This window comes from Chiloscyllium plagiosum, chromosome 41, assembly GCF_004010195.1.
Source record: "Chiloscyllium plagiosum isolate BGI_BamShark_2017 chromosome 41, ASM401019v2, whole genome shotgun sequence".
NCBI classification, from domain to species: domain Eukaryota; kingdom Metazoa; phylum Chordata; class Chondrichthyes; order Orectolobiformes; family Hemiscylliidae; genus Chiloscyllium; species Chiloscyllium plagiosum.
Genome location: NC_057750.1, coordinates 8,057,747 through 8,073,283, shown reverse-complemented (window position 1 = coordinate 8,073,283; position 15,537 = coordinate 8,057,747). Strand labels below are relative to the sequence as shown.

At 38.7% G+C, this 15,537-nt stretch overlaps 2 protein-coding genes across 5 annotated transcripts in view; one reads left to right on the top strand and one right to left on the bottom strand.

Annotated features, from left to right (window-relative positions):
* arhgap35a (Rho GTPase activating protein 35a) overlaps positions 1-5,989 on the bottom strand; it is a 141,533-nt gene extending 135,544 nt beyond the window's left edge. Inside the window, exons 1-2 of one of the 3 annotated variants that reach the window (XM_043680877.1) lie at positions 5,198-5,989; positions 4,501-4,555 (exon numbers count right to left, since the gene is read on the bottom strand). The gene's annotated coding sequence lies outside the window, so the exon portion shown is untranslated. The remainder of the gene's footprint in view (positions 1-4,500; positions 4,556-5,197) is intronic. The other 2 variants (XM_043680876.1, XM_043680878.1) reach the window with 2 other exon arrangements.
* A 422-nt stretch (positions 5,990-6,411) lies between these two features.
* ap2s1 (adaptor related protein complex 2 subunit sigma 1) overlaps positions 6,412-15,537 on the top strand; it is a 43,850-nt gene continuing 34,724 nt past the window's right edge. The window contains exon 1 of one of the 2 annotated variants that reach the window (XM_043680883.1): positions 6,412-6,609. In XM_043680883.1, coding sequence (XP_043536818.1) covers positions 6,607-6,609 — 3 coding nt within the window. In that variant the 5' untranslated portion in view covers positions 6,412-6,606. The remainder of the gene's footprint in view (positions 6,610-15,537) is intronic. The other variant, XM_043680881.1, reaches the window with a different exon arrangement.

Genomic DNA, 15,537 nt, shown 5'->3' with positions numbered 1-15,537 from the left:
TCCCTTCAGAACACCATTGGTCACCGTGCTCCAAGCTGAAAACTATCCATTTAATCTCACCCTGTCTTCTATGGGTCAGCCAATTTATTATCTAACCAGGCGGGTTTCCCTATATCCCATGCCTCATTACTTTCTAAATGAGCCTACCATGGGGAACCATATCAAATACCTTGCTAAAGTCCTTATACACCAAGTCCTTATGCCCCTCCCCCAAGTCCCTCCTCCCTATCTTTTATCTTAGCCAGCTGGACAAACTTTCCTCATTCCTGAAGAAGGGCGAATGCCCGAAACGTCGATTCTCCTGTTCCCTAGATGCTGCCTGACCTGCTGCGCTTCTCCAGCAACACATTTCCATCTCTGATCTCCAGCATCTGCAGACCTCATTTTCACTTCCTGTGACTCCCAACTCTTAACTGCCCTCTAGAATGGGCAAAAACTGGCGTGCCCAGCTAAACCCTCACTCCAGTGAATGAATAACAGGGGGAAAAAAAACTTAATTTTTATGCTAATAACCCAGTAAAGAAACAACCGGAAGTAAGAGTGTCTGTTGGTTTAGGTGCGCACTAGTCACTAAGTAGCACAAAAAGCATCAAGAATTGGCATTACTAGCACATCGAACCAGTTACACAGTAAGTGCAGTTTTTACATGTTTTAAAAGATATTAATATTAAATTATACATAAGACGTGTTAACTGATATACTCAACTCCTAAGTTTGTTTGAGGAGAAAGTGAGGTCTGCAGATGCTGGAGATCAAGGTTGAAACTTTATTGCTGGAACAGCACAGCAGGTCAGGCAGCATCCAGGGAACAGGAGATTCGACGTTTCGGGCACAGGCCCTTCTTCAGGCCATTCCTGAAGAAGGGCCTGTGCCCGAAACGTCGAATCTCCTGTTCCCTGGATGCTGCCTGACCTGCTGTGCTGTTCCAGCAATAAAGTTTCATCCTAAGTTTGTTTCCATTAACTCCATGTCACAAGGTGACCATTGCTATCAAAAGGACTACTGATGCTGCATTAGGCCCATCCTGTCCTGGTTGACAATAAAAGCCACTCAGGCCCAAATAAACACACACTAGCTCTTGATGCATAGCCCGGTAACTTACTGTATTTCAAAAGCAGACCCAAATATTTTATGATGTAATGGAGACTTCTACTTGTACAACTCTTTTTAGGTTGCAAAGCTGCACTATCTTGGTGACAAAAAACCATTTCAATATTTCTAAACTATTAGTTTAAAATTTCTTCTCCCTACTTATCAAATTCTGATAAAATAATAAGAGGTCTTTCCTATCAATCCTGACGAGACCCCTCAACTTTTGTACACCTTCTATTAAATCTGTCCCCTGACCGCCTCTGTTGCAGAGGACACAGGTGCAGCCTTCCAATCCCAATTCATAACTAAAAAGACTCCAGCTCTGGCAACATTTTTATAAACCTTATCTATATTTTCATTTCTATGTCGTGACCAGAATAGTAAGTACTACCTAGTGAATAATCTAGAATTGATGAGCTAATTTCCAAATGAAATACTTTGCTTTCATCCCATGCCACCATCCTGCAGGATTTAAAATCAATTCTCATGTGGAAACACCAGTCCACAGATCGCCTGATAATATCTCACCTGGAGATAAGAATCCTTACAGGTAGAAGATCACATTCTTATGTTCTGAATAGCTATTCTCTACTTTTCAACTTTACAGACCTGAAATAGGAAAGGCAAAACACCAGACACCTAAACAAGAACAATTTCTTCACATAACCCTGTTCCCAAAAATATTAAATCACTTCACAATTTGTTGATTATTTCCTCATCCAACACTAACTGCCCTCCTTCCTTCTCTCTACTTCAGGGCCATACTTTGCATCTAAAAGAGAGAGAGTTTAGAATTACATTACTAGCAAAAAAAAATGTAAAGCTACGCATCAGATCTAGTACTGTCCACATTCTTTTTTATTTATTCATGGGATGAGGGTGTCACTGGCTAGGCCAGCGTTTATTGTCTAAGTGCCCAGAGGGGAATTAAGAGCCAACCACGTTGCTGTGGACTTGGAGTCACACGTAGGCCAGGTTATCAGATTCCCAAATTCCAGATTTTTATTGAATTTAAATTGACCACCTGCCCTGGTGGAATTCAGACCTGGGCCCCCAGAACATTACATTAGGTTTTAGGATTACCAGTCCAGCAATAATATCACTAGGCCATCACCTCCCTACATGATGGCACAGGAAACATTACAAGCATTTAAATTAAAGTGCTTGTCAAGAATTCACACAGTTCAATAATACATTTAAAATATCATTATGTTAAAATGATATTACATGGACAATGATGAAGTCCTTCAAAATATAAAATCAGTTCCAAGTATTAATCTCTAGAATAAGAAATCACTAGCTCATTTGTCAGTTCATTAGCTGAAGCTTTAACCTATAATACATACAGACATTTAATTCTGTCCTTTTTCTTGTTAATGTCTTCATCTGCGATGGAAACACAGTCTCCAAACTTGAACATGAACACACATTGCCTCTAGTGAAGGCTACTCACGAGGACTTGGACTGCGGCATTCTGAATCAATAATAGTTTGTGGAGAGTATTAAAGATTAGAATTAAGGTGTGGATTGGAGGACTTTGGACTCAGCCGGAAACTGATGTTGTAAGTGTAGATTAGGGGATTTAGCACAACATATAGGTGGTAATACAGTGGTGGTGGGAGGTAGAGGTGGATACATACATTTTCTGAAATAGAAAGTATTTTTATTAAGCAGATGTGGAGACAATAGCAAACTGTAGGGTCATCATCGTGCCAAATTCAGTCAGTCACCATAAACATTGAAGACAAGGCCACCCCTGGGAATCCACTCTGAGCAGGTGAAACAGCATAAGAGACATCACTGATCCCTGCACCCAAACCCTCCCCCAAAACTCTGGATAATGCCATATTTGTCAGTTAGAAATCCCTGTTGGCTAAAAGATGACAATCAAGAAATCATACGGGAGAAAATTCTGCATGTCGTAATGCAGTGTGTCCTCATGCAAGCCATCAGCAGCAACTATCATTAGTTCTTTATTTTAAAATCGAACATGTTAAAATTCTAAAACATGAATGATTTGTTTTAAGCAATCAATTGGCCTTCATGTATTAATTCATTGCAGTTTTTTTTTAAATTATATACACTGCAGCAAGGATTTTTTGGTCTAATTGTTTTTTTTAAATATGCTAACCTCCAAGAATTTAAAAATATGAAAATCAAGATGAAATCATTACACAAACCGACTTGTGTAATTGCCAAGATTAATCTTTGAAGATTAAAATAATTTATAATTTTAGAATGTTACAGAGCCTCTTATGATTGGAAGATGGCTCGGGTTGCAATTCTTGCTGCATAGACATTCATTAGGGTAATTTTTTCTGGAGGCGGAAGGGGGAAGAGAGAGAATGGAAGTCAAAAATGACCAAAAAATGATCTACAGGTTAACTGAAAACAGAATAACAAAACCATTTATATACAACAATTTAGATTTCATTTTTTAAGTTCCAATTCTATGGCTGTTAACAAGGTCATTCCAGATGCACGAGGCTCACCAGGGAACTTCTGCAGCCTATCCATTCACAGTAGTCATCACAACTGAACCTTGAAGCTCTGCACACACCCATGTTTCGCTGAAAAGCAGCAGTGAAAATACTAACCGAATATCTCTCTGCCTCCCAGAAGGGCAGCTACCATCACAACTAAGGACAGCTCACTCACCACAAACCACGAATCCCGGGCCTAGCTGATTACATTACTTAAGTTCGTAGTTTTGATACTGGTATCTAACACACAGGATTTGCCATTTTATCATGCTGCAATCAATAAACCAGCTCAAAAATTGAGAGGGGTTTTGATACAGTTATTTATGTTATTGTCTCTGACTGCAAATTGGTAAATGATAATCCTGAATTGATCAGCATCAAGAAAAATTATGACTAAATTTGGAAGGGGCTAAATTGCAGTCATTCCATTAAATTTTACTGGGAACATGGTCTTAAAATAATGCAGTTGATAAGCAGATTAAAAGGAACCTTCTTAAAATAAGAGCAGAACTCAATTTCTAATATCACCTCAATTCTAACCTCTTAATGCCTTGTGATACAAGGCCGTGTATCCCTTCACAATAGTTCACTGAATCACGAACATAAACAACTCCCCTCACCCCACCCCATAAAAGTACACTTCAACATAATAAACCAGAAGTCGACCTTTTGGATGCATACCACAAACATGTGCTTCACGCAATGGATACCCAACATGTCAAGACATATTCCACATATATTCAAAAAGGGGGAGGAGAAGGGTTCAGATAGAGTTTGTAGACTTGAAGTCACTGTTTAAATACAGAGTGCACCATGCTCATTAAAAGCAGAAATCACTACATCCGTGAATGTACTATGTTTAATGTCAGCATATACATGTTCCTTAACTGAAGAAAGGAAGAGAGAAACAAACAAACCCACTCACTTTTTTTTTTAAAAAAGCCAAACTATTTTTTCTTCTATTTCAGCTATTAATCCATCTAGATTTTTAGGAATGGAAAACAGAATGAGAATTTAATGTCCAAAATTAATCAATAACACATTATCCAGATACAGTTGTATCTTTATCACTCCTATACAATTTGAGTTAAGTCTTAACACTGGATTGCCTTGAAGGTGCTAAAACTTATTCTGCAAAAAGCATTTAAATAATTCTGTGCTTTATGTTAGAGGTGATAGCAATACATTTATACAATTAAAAATTCAGATTTCAAAAATTAGAACTGCAAAGCACTGAAAAAAAGATACATTTCCTTAACGTTCCTTACAAAATCCTACAAAATGTTAAAACTCATTCTGGGAAGAGAAAGGTGTCATTCATTTCTAAACAACGAAAAACGAAATTAGTTCTTCAACACATTTTGACACATGGCACACTCAGCCACATCAAGTATTCTACAAATTTTTATTCCTTTGGCTGTTCTGAAAATACATGTACGAAACAAAAACTAACAAAAAAAAACCTTGAAATATTTCCAACGAAATAAATGCTTGGATGCCAAAATCAGAGAGAAAGATCAGGCTTAGAATACAAATTAAGGATCCATTCAACGGGAAGAAAAAAAAACTGAGGGTGGAAGCAAAGAGAGAGAGAGGAGAAAGAAAAGAAAATATCTCCCTACCTTAGCTTTCTTTCCACAAGATGAGACAAATAATAGATATAGATTTGTTCCTGGGGATTTTTTTTTAAATTAATGGTCAGCAGACATCTTGTTTTCCTCAGGAATCACAGGACAGATTTGGAGGAGAGGGAATGTGTGTGGATTAAAGTGATGTTGGTTTTTTTTCCCAACCCTCTCTTTTGCTTTCTCTTTGCTCTCGGTCCTCTTGCAAATCTATGACTGGACAGAAATGGCGGATATTTCTCCCGTACTATTCCCCTTCAACAACTTTTTCTCTCTGCTGCTGCTGGATCCCCCCCAGGAGCAGACATCGTTCATGATGCTTCTCAGGCCGCCATGGAGGCGCACTGATTCGACGGGTCAGGTGATATCTCCTCCTCCAAGGGACAAATATATTTTTCTTTCCTCCTCCTCCCCGATCCTCAAACAATTAGTCAAACATCAACAAAAATCCACCTCCGCACACACCATTCGATAGGCCACGCCTGACTTCCACTCAAAAATGTCGACCAAAAGCCGCTGCCGCCACAAATTTTCCCCTCAAAATAAAAAGAACTGGCCTCACGACAATAAGATTTTTTTTCCCCTTCCCCCTCTCTCTTCTTCTCCTTCTCCACCTTCGTAATTTGCCCTCCCAACCAAACTTGCTGGTTTCATTTTTTTTTAAATCACCGCCCTCCCTTTCTTGGTCTCCATTGGTCGGTCTCCACGGAGAGACAGTTTTTATTGCGCTTCCTTCACGTCAATCAGACTCGGGCGTCCACCCAGCACGTTAGGTTGTAGGCCGCCAGCTGCGGGCGGGGAAGAGAGCGGCAGGAAGTGGACGGAGGCGGTGCCGCCGGGCCGGAAGTGGTGCGCGACCCAGGGTGCCGGGAAATGTAGTCTCTTGCCTCCCCAGCTGAGCAAAGCTGTTGCATTATTTAATCCATTCAGCATCGCAATGAATTGCAATGCAATTGTCTTCCTTGGTAGGGGCGACATCCTAATGTCGATGGTCAGTAATAGGCTTGCTTAACATGGCTAGAATCAAGAGACAACTGGAGAGTCATATTCGTTATTTGAAGCGTCGTTTGTGTTTTTTTAAATAACAACATCTCCCGGCAGAAAATATTTCCTTTAACACCCCAAAGGGGGTGCATTGTCATTGATTTGATTATGGTGCACTTGGGAGAGGGGGAGGAGGCGATAGGGAGTGGGTGGAAAGGACTACATTCCCCAGAGTGCCTTGGGGAGGGCTGCGCATGCGTAGTGGCGTGATGCGGGTTCTGACAGTCAGCGGTGACTGAGAGGGAAAAAAAAGTGTCGCCTCTGAAATAAAACATCATATGTCCCGGCAAAAGAAAAGCAATAAACACCCATAAAACACAGTAGTTTATAAGAAGAAAACCACCCCCAAAAGCAGAGTCGTAATGGTAAGTGGTGATATTTCTCATTTCCCCCCCCCCCCCACTCCATTTCGAAATGGATTGAATGCAGGATGAGGCCTAACCTGAGCCCAGCTTTGAAGGGTTTTCTGTAAATAATAAAGAGAACACAACTGAACTAACGTAGAGGCTGTTTAATCGTTCAAAAAGTAAAACTTAGCATTCTAATGTTTGCTTGGGTATCTTACAGCAATGGAGGCGAATAATTATCATAAAATAGAGGCCTTGTCGCTTGTTTCTTGCCAAAACCACCCACTGAGTATTTTTATATTGTAACAGTAAAAAGCGGTGTAGATATAATTGAGTTTATGCATTTTTCAAAAGAGCAGGGTTTTTTTAAGGTTGTAACCATAACTGACAGGTTATAACAAGCAGCTTGAACAGGTTTGGGACTCCTTTCTTCAGATAAGAAAAGGGGTTGTGCGACCTGATAAAAGCCTTCATAATTGTGAAAAGTTTTGTCAGGGTAGATGGAGAGAAAGTGGTCCCACTTATTGCTGAGATGAGGTCAAGTGGGCCATATTTAAGTAAGGTGGTCACTATTGGTCCAACAGGAAAGTAGCTTTGCACAGAAACTGGTGGGAATATTGAACTCACTTTCAGGAGAAGGGTCACTGGACCCGAAATGCTAAATTTGATTTTTCTCCACAGATGCTGCTGCGTTTTTCCATCAATGTATGTTTTTGTCACTTTCAAAGGGTTACACCCAAAACATTGATTTCTCTCCCTTCTGATGTTGCCTAGCTTGCTGTGTTCTTCCAGCCTCCTTGCTGTGTTCTTCCAACCTCCAGCTTGTCTACTTTCATAGGCCACAGCTGAGAATAATTAAATGAATTTCAATAAGAACGTGAGGACAAAAGGAATTGAAGGAGATATTGATACATTTAGATGAGAAAGGATTCAATGAGCCTTGAATGGAATGTAAACCCCGAGTATAGTCCTGTTGGGGTGAATGGCCATTATCTGTGTTATGCGTTGCAAGTCCAAAATGAACACAAAATGCTAGAAATACATTAGATTTTGTTTTTAGGGAATGGATTTGTCTAACAGGCCCACAATAAAATTGATTTCTTATTGTTTTATTTTGGCTGTGATATTTTAATTATGCCTCCATAAAATAAAGGATAGCTTGCAAATTTGTTTTTCTCCATTTCAAATTTGTGAATCGACTTGAGGGCATCTGAAGAAGACTAGTGAATGTTTTGAGGCTAGACTCCACCTCTGAATTTTAGGACCAAGGAATTGTCTTATCGTTTCCTTCGGATCTCTTATATATCCAGCATATCATGCAAGGAATAAAATAAATTAATGTTTTGGAAGGGAAAGACCAGGATAAGTGAAAAGTTCTAATGCGTACTATTTTCACAAAGAAGCAACAAATTGATTTAATAGCCAAATAATAGATTTGAAAACAGCGTAAAGATGTATAACTAACTTTAAAGCATAGGCAAGGATACCTTCATTCAGGAGACAGGTACATGGAATTTGGAAGGTCAAAAGAATGAGAGTATCCACGAGAATTTGTACTACAAGGAAAAAGGGTGTTGATTCGTTAGGAAGTCTATTCTAATAGACCCAAGTGTTGCCATGAAGGAAACAATGGAGAAACTGTAGGTTCCCTGATCTTCCAGGTAATTCAAACAAGGCAGAAGGATTGAACATATTCTTTTTGTTTGCAGAGAATGGGCCCTTGTATATATGATAGTATGTATTTATGAGCTCAACTGGCAATCTTAAATTGGATTTTGTAAGAGCTTGAGAACAATCAGGAGTTCAGCAATTGTTGCCAATTGCAAATTTACAATCGGGAACAATAGATGTTTTGGGATTTGCAATTGCAGTGTGTGATCTGCCTTTTGCAAACCATCAATGGTGCCCCCCAGTCAGCACCATTTTCTCCTGTAGCATATATATTGCTTTGATTATTTGAAATTGGCATTCTTGTGTTTGTTCTGACATGGGTAAGACAAAAAACCCACAGGAAATGACATCACCACCAGCCCAAGGAAACTCAAACATTTAATACAAAGCGGACTACACCACCAGTGCTTCATTCGGAGGCTCACTGAAGATGTTACCTAGTATGGTGACGAAACATCTGAAAACGAACCTTCCATATCAGTGAGCAAACCTACATCCATTGCACACAAGTTTTCTCATGTTTTATCTACCTCATCTCAGCCTTTCAATATACTTCACTGATCCCTTCGCTCCAATGCACTCCTGAAGTTTCCATTTGAAAACATCTAAATACTTGTCTCAATTATTTCCTGTAATTCATTTTTGTTGCAGTATTGCATTGCTAGCGAAACCAATGTTTATTTCTCATCCCTGATTATACTTGAGAGGGTAATGGTGCGTTGCCATCTTGTGCCACTGCAGTATACATGGTGGAAATACGCTCACACTCTGTTGGAAATAGAGCTGTGAAACTCCTACTGACAATGAGGCAATGGTGTACGTGAGTTGGAGCGGGGGTGTGACTTGAGAGTGAGTGTTGCAGGGTAGTATGCCAGTCGCTCTTGTTTTCCTAGGCAGTAGCAGTCATGGTTTGGAAGATACTGTCTACTGTGCCAATGAAGAACATATAATATTCTTGCTGACATTTCCATTGAGTATAGACGAAAAATGTCAGAGTGAGGATGTTGGAGATCCAAGTATTGAGCCAGTTGGAACTGGAAAGGTTCAGTTATATAATTTAATAGGTATTACATAAAATAGTCACTGGGTGAGCTCAAACAGGAATTTAAAATTTGCAGTTCTAGAGCAATAACATTTGGACTAACCAAAGTAAGAGTCAAGTTTTCATATTGAACCTAATGGCTGATTAGTGAAACAGTTCTGCAGAGATGTGCACAGTTAAAGGTACCACATCTATAAGCATGGTGCTGATTAACAGACTGGTAACCAGTCTGTTAATCACCACCATGCTTGTTTGCCTCTGCAAGCATCTTAGCCAACTTCTCCTGTAAATTGAAGTCTATCATTATTATAGGAACAATTTTTCATTTTATTTCCAATACTTTCCTAAAACTGAAAAGTTAGTATTTTTTCCACATGGATTTTCAAACTGTTGATGCATGTGGGCAACCTGCACCTTTCTCTGCTCTTTAGGGATTGTGCAGCTTTTGAATTTCGGTAAAATATTTGATTTTCCTCTATCCATAAGGAAAATATCTCCTTTTGAGGGATTATCAGAGATCAGGAAGCTACATCTGGGGAATTGTCAGACCTCTTACCTTCACAGTTCATTTGCATTTCTTGAAAAGGCAAAGTAGCCATGATTATAACCTTATTCTCTGCCAGTGTGATGGGACCTTGGCAAAGGGGTGATATGTGGTTGATCTGTATATATGCTTCTTCTGTCCCATGCTGCATATATAGTCAGCTGGAATATCCACATTGCCTTGAAATTATTGCCCTCAGATTTCTTCTTGTTTCTCGGGGAAGTTCTGCATTTTCTTCTGCCCAGTTACAAACATTAAGAATAAATTTGACTTCATCCTAGGCCCAATTTGTCTTCAAGTGGATGTGGTCATACAGTGTTTGATATGCCTGGTACCTGGGATGACGGAATTATCCTATAATGAGATGTTATGGGGAATTGGTCTGTATTCCCTAGAGTTTAGAATAACAAGTGATGATCTTGTTGTAGTATATGTAATTCTTTAGGGTTAAAACAACAGAGATGCTGGGAGGCTATTGCCCTAACCGGGAATTTTGGCGATCATAAACTCAGAATAATGAGGCAACTATTTACAAAAATAAAGAAATTTCTTCAATCAGTGGACTATTAATATTTGAAATTCTGTTCCCAAGAGAGCTGAAGGTGTGAAGTAGTTGAGTACATTCAAGACAGAGATGTTTAGACTTCTGGAATTTAAGGGAAAAGCGAATGTGGGAGTTATCAGTCATGATTTTATGCACTGTACCTGCATGGACTGTGAAAGACCACAAGGTAATCATCATCTCCTCAGGATAGATTAGAAGATGGACAGCATCAAACACCCATGTCCCATAAATTAGTGAATGCTTAATAAAAGCAGTTCAGTAATCCTTTCTTGAGACAATTGAATTGAAGAGGACGTGTGCAATGCAATGGGGATTTAATGGATAGCTCTTTCAAACAGCCAGCATAGGCACAATCACTGAATGGCCTCCTTCTGTGGTGTATGGCTGAATTACATGTTTTGATTTGCACATGGTGGTGAATAATCCTGGAACCCTCTACTCTCGTAAACCTCTTAAAGGATTGTGATTCATTCATGGGATATGAGTATCACTGGCTGGACAGTATTTATTGACTATGCCCAGTCGCCCTTTCTCTGGTGGTGAACAGCTCTCTAGAACTGCTGTATCCATTGAGTGTAGGCACAACTGCAGTGCTGTTAGGGAGGCATTTAGCTCCACAATATTGTCAAGTCTGCCTTGGGGTTGCATTTGTTGATAAACTGTCAATATTTTTCAGGTTGGAGTATAAATTTTATTTGTATAGTTGAAGTCATTTTGAATAAATTCAATTGTTTTACTTGAATTTATTTTGAATCTGCACTGGGAATGTACATGTTGTAAATTATGCCCATTTTCACCATATCCTTCAACAGCTTGGGTAACTCTATATTCCAGAATGATTTGGGATTATCTCTAATGTAATACCTCATTGTAATTTCATTTCCAAATACAAGTGTAAGTCTTGCTCAGTCTAATATAATTTAAGTATTCTAGTTCCAGGCTAAAAATGGTGAGGTTCACCCTTGTTTCCAAAGCATAAGAGCACAAAGCTGACTGTTAGTCAATAGAATCATGGAAAGGGGATGCCATAGAAGTATCCTGCTGAGGTCATAGCTGATGCAGAATCATCTGGGACAGTTGATGCTGGATTTTAAAAACGAAAAAGCATTATGTTCACACATCTTAACCTGATTCTTAAAAAAAAAGTACACTAAATTAAATATTGCTATGTCTTTATTTCTGAAATTTAGAAATGGACTGTTAATTCATTTATTCCAAAAGTGGGTGGAAATAATTTTAAAAGTTTTAACTAAAATGGGATCCATTTCCAGGGCTATTTTTTTAAGGATGTTGTTGCTTTTCCTGAGGATTTCCTAGTTTTAAACAGTGTTCTCCCACCCTACATTACCAACCACCAGCCTAATTAGAGACTTCAGCAGCATTGTGTCCTGGGCCCCTGAGTTAGCAGACAGGACTTCCTGATCAGTGCCAACACTTAATGGAAATATTTAAATGGAAAGAAGAGCTGGCTAATGCTTTTACTTAAAAATGAAGGACCTAAGCTGTTATCCAATTCTTGTACTTGCAAAGGTGTAAACTTTTTTTTTTCAGCATAGCCAAAACCGAATGCCATGTTGAATTAACCAATTCAGAATAATCAAATATTGTAGTTGTTGACAGCAGCACAGTTATTCTTTAAATGAATGTTATGGGTGTTTAGTGTGTTGTTACTTTTGGCCAAATGAATTTTAGAGTTGTAGAATCCTAGAGTTATACAACACAGAAGCAGACCCTTCGGTCCATCTTGTCCATGCCAACCAGATATCTTATATAAATCTTACATGGATCACAGAATCTTACATGGATTCATGCAGTTTTTGAGCAAAATAAAATGTAATTTTCAGTTTGTACATTTATCAGAAAACAAACAGTCAGTATCAGCAATCAAGTGGGAATGCAGAACAGACTGATTGATTGTAATCTGGCAGTTAAAGGGTGATTTACCAGGTTGGACTTTATGATGGATCTACAAAATTATTGTGCTTGAATGTTTTTAAACAATGAGACGTTACCAAAACTTCTCAGCTTGCACCTCACCAGGGCAAACATAAGAATTTAAAATTTCCACTGAGTAGTTTACCATGGAGAAAACAGTAGAGTGGGTTTCCTATGCTTCTGGATCATTAAAAAAATGGAAGACTTGAATGTATTCATTTTGCTTGCATTAAATGGATCCCTGAGTATGAATGCATTTTCTTCTAGCAAGCCGAAATGAGCCATATAACAGGCCTGACTCATTTTAATTTGGTTGTTTATATAGTTGTTAGCACACTCAGGGTTGTTGAGCAAGTGCTGCCCATTCATGCAATCACTTTGAATAAAAGATTGGGTTTGACAAGTTCAGGATGGTTGAATACTACCTGGAGTCTGCCTGTTCCAAAGAACCAAAAGGAGGTGATTCAACTGGCCAATCATTGGGACAAGCAGCCTTTGTACCCAGAATTATACTCACATTGAAATGTATGCGTGATAACACTGAATTATGTGGTAGGCAGAGTTATGTTTTGAACTGATATCAGCATCCTATTGATGACAACATTTGCATTGCCACTGCATTGTAACAGCTTTAAGCAGCTTGCTTAACCAGTTGTTCAAATAATAAGAGAAAAACCCAGTGATCAGAATTGAATATCAGGATGTCGAGGTGCTTAATCTAAAAACTTCCACTTCAACCTAAACAATTATTCTCAAGCCCAATCAGAAAGATGTCACACAATTTATGTGGATAGATAGTGAAAGCTTCATATGGAAATAATTTTTTAATAAAGTTAACAGCATAATGCCTTTCTACCTTGAGAATGAAAACATGAGGTGATAGAAGTAATGCTTCAGCTACACAAAGCACCCAGTTAAGTCACACATAGGTGTACCAGAATGACTTTTGCACTCTAAGGGTTAAAGTACAAGAAATCTCAAAATCTAGTGCTGTTTTCCGCAGGACTTAGAACACCAGTAAAGGAGTGTTTTGATCACAACTGTCAAGTTTTTTAGGATGAAACAGATGGTTCTCTACTAGTTAGGGAGTTGGGAGCAAGAAGATAAAGTTTAAAAATTAGAGCCAGACCTTTCAGGCATGAAATTAGGAAACACTACTGAACAGTAGAAATTTGGAACTCTTCCATCAAATTGATGTGAGATCAGTTGTTAATTTTGAATAACAGTGAAAGAATTTTGTTCACCAAAAGTATTGAAGGACTTTGGCAAAGGTATAGCTTAGAGTTCAGTTGCAGATCAGCCATGACCTTTATTGACTGGTAGATCAGGTTAAAGGGCTAAAAGGCTTACTCATGTTTGTGTGTTGTGGCAGTTATATATTTTTTTAAAATCCTAAACATTGCGAAATAAAATTTTCTTATGCTGTGAATAAACCACCCAGCCACTTACATAGTTATTAAAATTAAACTTAGGCAAATTAGGTGCATTCAGGCTAAGACAAAGTGACGTCTTAAATGATGAACTAAAATCCAATCCATTGAAAAATGTTTAAGTAATGACAGTGTTCAGGCATGTATTATCTTAATCTGTAGAATGTTGCACTTAATTAGACACTAAATTCTGAACACCCACAAAGTATTTTACCTAAGGGATTTGAAAGAATAGGGTGTGTGTATGTGCAGTTATTTTGTTTAGGGAGAAGGGTGGGGTCAGTGTCATGTTCAATTAAATATTTCTTTTGAACATGTACTTTTTCCTTAATCTTGTTACAAATGATTAAGAGCATTTCTCAGAGGATTAACCAGCAGGTCCAAGCAATGCAAAATGTATATGTTCATGTTAAAAGGGACAGATGTTGAAATTTTATCACATCTTTCTTGCTGGATAAGGATATGAAGAGAAACTGACCAAAGGTGGATAAATGTGGAACAATGTAATATTGGTTAGCAGAACCCCAAGAGCCTGAATGGCTCAATCCTATCACTCCTGCTGGTCACAAGTATACGAGTTGCAGAAGTATCAAAATGATTGAAGTCAGAAGTACGAATCTTGACTGATTTCTTCCCACTTCCATGCTGTAGCCAATTATTGCAATGTTACTGCTGACGTGAAATCTTGGGTATTGCATGCAAATGATTGAATTGGAATAGGACTCACTCTAATACAATCTCTGCCTGAAGGGATTACATTCAAAGCTTGTGTGGGGAGGATACTGGAATTCCAACGACATGTTGCTTAATGAATTGTATGGCCAAAGTGTTGTAAGAGTGAGTATGATGTTGAAAGTGGCTGTTGCAAGTTGAAAACGTTGTCTAAAACCCATGTCCCAAGAATGTGTTTGCTTTGAATATCTCAAAACTAGAGATGAAGAAGATGACAGACAACATCTGGGATAATTGCCTATTACAGTTCAGAACCTCCAGTAGGTGAGGAAACTGGGTTGAAAAACACTCCTAATAAATTCATCTCGCTTTCTATATTTATTTTAAAACTTCACTTGGAGGCAATAGATAGCAAGCAGTGGATTGAAGCCCATATTCTAATATTGGGGTTCAGGCAAAGGTTATAAATAATTTGCAGTTCACTGTGCATTTTAATCCCTCAGTCTGATTAAAGCCCTGAGCTCACTCTGTTATTGGACACCCTTGACTTATAATTATTTCCAGATATCCATTAGTTTCTATATAACACATTCCAGCTCAACTTGTTCTTCATGATTAGAAGGGTGGAGTGCAGTGAATGCTATAGACACAAATAGTTTGCTGATGTAACCTGTTCTCCAGCAGCAGAATACCAGAAAGGCAGCAGGTGGCCTTTGGGTGAGGAAGTAAACATAAGCAATTGTGAAATATATTAGAGCAGTATCTCTCTATTTTTCTCCCCATTGTGATCCTTTTTGTTTGAGGCTTGAAAATTGCCATGATCCCAGACCAGGGAAGGCTGGCATTTGGGAGATGATATTTAGAACTGCAAGGATTTTAAGGGAAGAAGTACCTGGCTTTCTACTGGAGTTTTCAGGATAGGGGTAGGCCTCAAAGATGAACCATTTTGGCACATGCATGGCAGCTATTGCTGGCTTGGAGCCTGTAACCCCAAAACTCTGGCTCATAATCCTGATGGGGTTGCAGTACCACTTTGGGAAACCCTGTATTAGAGCAAATCTTGATATGTCTTGGTAACAAAAAAGAG